General features: G+C 42.6%; 1 protein-coding gene across 8 annotated transcripts in view; it reads right to left on the bottom strand.

Annotated features, from left to right (window-relative positions):
• The window catches only part of ci (transcriptional activator cubitus interruptus), an 879,964-nt gene that overhangs the window by 40,465 nt on the left and 831,999 nt on the right, over positions 1–7,500 (bottom strand). For all 8 annotated transcript variants that reach the window (XM_076176245.1, XM_076176248.1, XM_076176247.1 and 5 more), the window contains one exon: positions 3,430–3,549. In XM_076176245.1, the coding sequence (XP_076032360.1) occupies positions 3,430–3,549 (120 nt within the window). The remainder of the gene's footprint in view (positions 1–3,429; positions 3,550–7,500) is intronic.

Here is a 7,500-nt window from a genome sequence, read left to right as displayed (position 1 = left end):
ATCTCCCTCCTCCCCCTCTTCCTTTTCCCACCTTTTCCCTTTCCCCTCCCCCTCTCCCCCTTCTCCCTTCCCCCTACAGCTACCCCCTTATCCCTTCCCCTTCCCCTCCTCCCTTCTCCCTCCCCCTTCTCACCTCCCCATTCGCTCTTCTCCCTCTCCCTCCCCATTTTTTCTTTCCCTCCCCTTCTCCCTTCTCCCTTCCTCCTCCCCTTTCCTCCCTTCTCCCTCTTCTGTTATGCCTTCCTCCTCTCCCTCCTACCTTCTCCGTTTCTCCATCCCCCTTCTCCTTTTCCCTCCCCTCCCACCTTCTCCCTTCCCCCTCCCCTTTTCTCCCTTCCCCTCCCCTTTTCCCACTTCCACACTCCCCCTTCCTCCTTTCCCCTTCTCCCTTCCAAGCTCCCCTTTCTTCCTACCCCCTTTTCCATTCTCCCTCCCACTTCACCTCCCCCTTACTGATCTGAGCTCAAGAGCAGAGGACTCCACTTGTAAGTGTTAATTATGACCGTGAGTGTCTCAACGCAGGGCCCCTAACCTGATAGGCCCCCGTGGGAGGCATTCAGGGGACCCATGGTCCCCTGACAAGCCGAGATAGGAAATCAATTCACCATACCAATAGTGGTTTTTGCGCTGGGCCTCTAATGACTGTGTGTGTGTGTGTGTGTGTGTGTGTGTGTGTGTGTGTGTGTGTGTGTGTGTGTGTGTGTGTGTGTGTGTGTGTGTGTGTGTGTGTGTGTGTGTGTGTGTGTGTGTGTGTGTGTGTGTGTGTGTGTGTGTGTGTGTGTGTGTGTGTGTGTGTGTGTGTGTGTGTGTGTGTGTGTGTGTGTGTGTGTGTGTGTGTGTGTGTGTGTGTGTGTGTGTGTGCGTGCGCGTGTGAATGTGTGTGCGCGCGCGTCCATGAGTGCGTATGTGTATGTGTGTGTGTGTGTGTGTGTGTGTGTGTGTGTGTGTGTGTGTGTGTGTGTGTGTGTGTGTGTGTGTGTGTGTGTGTGTGTGTGTGTGTGTGTGTGTGTGTGTGTTTAAAAGGACACAGCATTGCCCAAACCATATTCGGGAATAGTCTTCATTATGTTCGGGTAAATGAAACATTACATATAAATTTCCCCACCCTCCTCCCACTCCCTCCCACTTCCGCTTGCTCCTCCCGCAGTATCCATATCAATCAGTATCGGGAAGGGCGCGCGTGTCCGGCGCTTCTCTGGCTTCCGCGACACAACCGAAGGAGGAGGTGGGCAGGAAGTCAGTGGGGAGGAGCTAATCTCTGTGGGAGCAATGTTCTCTCTCTCTCTCTCTCTCTCTCTCTCTCTCTCTCTCTCTCTCTCTCTCTCTCTCTCTCTCTCTCTCTCTCTCTCTCTCTCTCTCTCTTTCGTGTGTGTGTGTGTGTGTGTGTGTGTGTGTGTGTGTGTGTGTGTGTGTGTGTGTGTGTGTGTGTGTGTGTGTGTGTGTGTGTGTGTGTGTGTGTGTGTGTGTGTGTGATTCCTCATGGTTCACCATAGTCTTGGATCATGTGTTGGATTCGTGATCGACAGCTATTTCCCTCCCGGAAGAGAACTCAGAGCTCATATATGACCGATCTATGGGTAATGCTGTGACCTTACACGCACGCACACACACACACACAACTCCTCGTCCACGAGTTGGAGTAACGACTCGCAGCCCAGCGATACTGAAATTACTTCAGTCCTGGGCGGGATTCGAACCCTGACCGCCGTAGTGGATTCGAACCCGGAAACTCTACCAACTGCGCCATGGTGTGTGTGTATTTAGCTAGTTGTATTATACGAGAAGGGGAGCTATGCTCGTGATGACCCGTCTTTGTATCTCGCAACATCTAGTTTGTTCTTAAATTCACGTATGGTGTTTGGATACATTATCGTTTCGTCTAATTTGTTCCAGACATCCACCACTGTGTGGAAAACTTTTTTTTCTTCAGATCTCTTCTATAAATGTCCTGTTTAAGTTTCTTGCCATGTCCCTTTGTTTTTCTTGTATCCCACTTTAATAAGTCTTCTCTATCAAGGACTTCCATGCCTTTCATGATTCTGTAAATGGCCGATAGATCGCCTCTTTCTATACTTTGTTTCAGGGTTGATAGTTCCAGTTTAGACACCTTTTGCTCGTATGTCAGTTATGAAAGTGTTGGGATCATCTTTGTCGTTGCTCTTTGGATTCTTTCTATTTTCTTTATATATATATATATATATATATATGTATATATATATGTATACATGTATATATATATATATATGTATATATATATACATATATATATATATATATATATATGTATATATATATATACATATATTTGTACTGGTTGTCCATAGTGTCGCTGCGTACTCCAATCTTGGTCTTATCAGTGTAACTAGTATTTTTCTTACCATTACCTCATCCAAGTAATTAAAAGCCACCTTTATTGATCTTAATAAATTGTAGGTTTCTCCACCTATTTTGTTTATCTGCTTGTCTGGGGACATGTCTTTGGTGATGATTACTCCTAGGTCCTTTTTGGAACCAACTTTCTTTACTTCCTTTGCTCCGATTTTATATTCTCCTGATATATATATATATATTTTTTACTTTTCCAAATTCCATTATACTACATTTCTTAATGTTGAAGTCTACTTCCCACTTCTGACTTCATTCTCAGACTTTGTCCAGATCTCTCTGTAGCGATTTGCAATGTTTTTTCCATGCTTACTTTCTTTAGTAATTTTGCGTCGTCTACAAAGAGGTTCATGTTACATTCTACACTGTCATCCATGTCATTAACATATATAGGAAACATTATCGGAGCCAGTACTGAACCCTGTGGGACTCCACTTATCATTTCTTTCCAAGCAGAGTTCTTATCTCTGAGCACCACTCATTTTTCTTCCATGCAAGAAATCTTCCATCCATTTCAATAGTTTTCCGTGTATACCTCCTCTTGTTTCGAGTTTTCTTAATAATTTCTATGTGGTACTTTAAGAAACGCCTTTTGTAAGTCCAGGTTGTTATAGATGTCTGAGTGGTATGGTTTATTTGTTTATTTATTTATTTGTGGTTCTTACGAAATTTGGTATGAAGGATGTTTGTGGTTCTGGTGTAGAATTGTATTCCTGTCATTTTCATGATATCTGTTTGGAGGAGTTTGATTTTTATATGCAGGTGTGCAATAGATATGAATTTGGTGCATCCTGTGATTAACCTCAGTGCTCCATGTGTGTGTGTGTGTCTATGTGTGTGTGTGTGTGTGTGTGTGTGTGTGTGTGTGTGTGTGTGTGTGTGTGTGTGTGTGTGTGTGTGTGTGTGTGTGTGTGTGTGCGTGCGTGTGGGTATGTTTATATTTGTATGTGTGTATTTGTGTGCGTGAATCCAATAAAAATACCCCCGAAACTCGTAAAAAAAAACTTCATGGAGAACCTTGCAGATGCCTCGGCACTTTCTTACCATCGATGGAGAACGGTAGGTCGGCGGACGTAAGGGTGGAGGGGGGGAGGTGGGGGTCGGACAAACGCGTAGCAGCCAGGCCACTCATTCCGGAGAGGTAGTCGGCACCAACAGAGAGACCTGTAGAAGAAAGAAAAACAAAATTAGCATTTTTTCGATTAAGACAGTAATAATAATAATGGTGATGGTGGTGGTAGCAATGGATAATGATAGTGATAATAATAACAATAATAATAATGATAATAACAACAACAACAACAACAACAACAACAATAATAATGATACTCATTTACACAGAAATTTGGGAAAAAATATCTTGTTAGGTCCAACAGTTGGTGGGTAATACTCCTTGTTTATTTCTTTCCCTGTTTGTGTATGTTTCCTTCGAGCCGAGCAGTGTGGCGGGGTCAAGAATGACCCTACATCCAGGTACACAGATAGGAGGGGCGCCCAATGGGTATTGGTGTGTATAAAGTTGTAGGTTAGGTTAGGTAAGTTAGGGTTAGGTTGGGCAAGGTTAAGTTGGCTACGTTGGCTTGGATTGGATTTAGGATAGGTTAGGTTAGGTTAAGTTAGATTGGGGTATGTTTAGGTTATGTTAGGTTAGATTAGGTTGTGTTTAGGTTGGGTTAGGTTAAATTAGGTTACGATAAATTTCGGTTAAGTTATGTTGGGTTTAGGTTGTTAAGTTAGGCTATGTTAGGTTAGGTTGAGTTTAGGCTAGGTTAGGTTCGGTTAGGTTTAGGTTTGGTTAAGTTAGGTTAGGTTAGGTTAAGTTAAGTTGGGTTTAGGTTAGGTTAGATTAGGTTGGATTAGGTCAACCAACCCTTGTATACATCGAATATTTGTTCAGCTTGGATAAAATGCACAAATAATAATCGTAATGTTCTTTCCATTTTTGAATTTGCCAACCATGGGATAGAGGGAATACACCCGCCCTTGTGGTTTTACCACTTTAACAGGAAGCTGGAGAAGTTGACAACACCTTCAGCCTAGACACTAATAGAAGTACGTCTTTCAGTACAAATACGGTTCTTATTGACTTACTGAAAACGAGGAATGTACTATTACCTAAAGTCTGCATCATATAACACTGCATTGCGTAGTTTTATGACGACTTCGATATAAACGTTATCTGTTGAGCTCGAAGAATGATTCGCATGAGTGGACTGCAACCCCAGGTAGCTTTAGGCAAAACTCGCCAGAAGTTCACAGACATTCCCACGTGACAAAGCCCTTTGCAGACACGAGAACTCTCCCGATACACTGGTCACAACAATTCACGTTTCATATTCACAGAGCTTCCGACAAGAGCTCCACACGCTTCATACACAGGGTCACTTCAACTCAGGAAGGCACTGGTTAAAGACGACGCTCTTCTCTCTTAAGCAGTACGCGTGTCTCATACTCGACCGATATGGACCTTCCAGGCCCAAGAACAACACTGATCTCTGTCCCGGGCAAGCGACAAGGGGCGTCAGCCAAGATACGGGTCGTAGATGGCTTGGGTTACCGCTTACTGCACCCGGGCCAAGGGGACAGCAGGGATGGACATACGTATATTTATGGTACATATAAATGACTGTACGCACGTGTGTGTGTGTGTTTGTGCATGTGTATGTGTGTGTGTGTGTGTGTGTGTGTGTGTGTGTGTGTGTGTGTGTGTGTGTGTGTGTGTGTGTGTGTGTATGTTTGTGTATTTACCTAGTTGTATTTACCTAGTTGTATTACACGGGAAGGGAGCTATGCTCGTAGTGACCCGTCTTTGTATCTTTCAGCATCAAGTTTTTTCTTAAAATCTTGAATAGTATTTGCACACACTGTTTCTTTATCTAAGTTATTCCATATATCCAGCACTCTGTGTGGGAAGCTATTCTTTTTCCAATCTCTTCTATAGTTATCCTTTTTGAGTTTCTTTTCATGACCTCTTGTTTTTCCATTGTCATTTTTTAGTAAATCATTCCTGTCAAGGATTTCCATTCCTTTCATGATTCTATATATAGTCAGTAGATCACCTCTTTCTCTTCTCTGCTCTAGTGTTGGTAGTTCCAATTTCGATAATCTTTGTTCGTATGTTAAATTGGAAAGAGCTGGTGCCAACTTTGTTGTTGCTCTCTGTATTCTTTCTAGTTTCCTTATATTCTTTTTACTGGGTGTCCATAGTGTCGCTGCATATTCCAGCTTTGGTCTAATTAATGTAACTAATATTTTTTTTAAATAATTTCCTCATCCAAGTAGTCAAATACCACTTTCATTGTGTGTGTATATGTGTGTGTGTGTGTGTGTGCGAGTGTGTGTTTATTCTTTACATCTATTTTATTTTATGAAGGTAATGCGGATTAAATTTAACTGGCACCAATACTCTGAATTTGAAAACTTTATATATATATACATATATATATATATATATATATATATATATATATATATATATATACATATATATATGTATGTATATGATGTGATATTTGAAAGATTTTCTCATAATATACACTATAACTTTATCCATGCGTATGTGTATACTTGCCCTATAGCTAAACCTGTTCAATGAAATTTGACGAAACTCTGGTAGCCGGATGGGGTTAGAATAAGATCTTGTCTGTATGAGTTTCAAGTCAATTGAAATTATTTTTCAAGGGGGTCTTTTGAAAATGATGGCTCATCTCCCACGCCTTGGCCATTCATCAAATAAACGCATTTATTGCCGTAGACTTTTGTTCATCACTGAGACCCAGGAACCTCTTAAAGAGGTGTCATGGTAATTATATGAACTTCAATAGCAAGAGTGTGGAAGATATCGTAGACACTGCCTCTGCATTCACCATTGCATTTACTTTTACAATCGCTTTTTGTACTAAATTTCAGGTGCAATTCAGGCCAATTTTACACAGACATCAGAGGGTGGAACATTTTGTACACTATGGTGACGAATTTTGTTTCAACAATGTAAATAAACAAATAATAAACAAATAAACCAATACATAAAACGTGAATAGATGAATAAATTAATATATAAAAATGAAAATTAAATAAGACAGATATAACAGATTGTATACAAGCCTCAAGACGATTCACTCGTGGCACTGTGGATGACTGACAATAAAAAAATATTTTTTCTTATGGATTTAGCCAACTCATGTTACTGGTAAATACCTAAGTGTGACCATTCTTCACGAAAGAAACGGTTTTTAGTTGAAAAATATAAACACACACACACACACACACACACACACACACACACACACACACACACACACACACACACACACACACACACACACACACACACACACATACGTGGGTTAAGCTATTGGCTGTTGAGAATTGGTCCTTAAATCTCATTAAAAGAAGTACATTCGGTTTACAGTCAACCGATACTGACAGAAAGCCACGGTCATGTGGTCAAACCGGTCACATGCACCGCACTAACCAGAACCTAACCAAGAGAAGGGCGTCAGCGACAGGTGCCGCTACACACCCAGGGGGGAGAGGAAAGCGGAGTACCTCAGGATCCACAGAATGCACCTCCTCTCTCCATCTCTCTTCAATCCCCTACGCTTGGGGAGGAACATGAGGGCGATAAGCGCGTTAGAGGATTACTTGACAAGAGGGTCAGATGACAGGGGCACGCCACAACCGCTTCTGGGTCCGTCTTAGGGCGATCCGATACTAATGATGGGGGCGCTGGAGAAGAGACTCCGGACGGCCCACGCGGGAAGTGACCGCAGGAGGGACGGAAGGGGTGAGGAAGAGGTGGTTGAAATGGGATAGGGAGGTGGTGGCCGTAGTGGAGAAAGGGGAAGAGGCGAGGTGAAATGAGAGAGACGAAAGGAGTGAGGAAACCACGTGGGTGAGAGGCAAACTGGAGGATTGGGGTGGGGACGGGGAGGTGGTAAAGGAATCCCATCCCACGGGGAAGAGGAAAGAACGAGGAAGGGCAAGGACAGCAAATCAATATGAAGATGTCATCAAATCTTGTACTAACGTTATTCGTCAACTGGGATGCACGAAAACCCGAGCTGCTGCGATTACTTCTGAAGGAGGACAGCTTCTTGCTTGAACTTCATCGCA

This window comes from Oratosquilla oratoria, chromosome 38 (genome assembly GCF_046742065.1).
Source record: "Oratosquilla oratoria isolate Oo_2021 chromosome 38, ASM4674206v1, whole genome shotgun sequence".
Taxonomy (NCBI): Eukaryota; Metazoa; Arthropoda; class Malacostraca; order Stomatopoda; family Squillidae; genus Oratosquilla; species Oratosquilla oratoria.
This window is presented reverse-complemented; position numbering and strand designations above follow the sequence as displayed.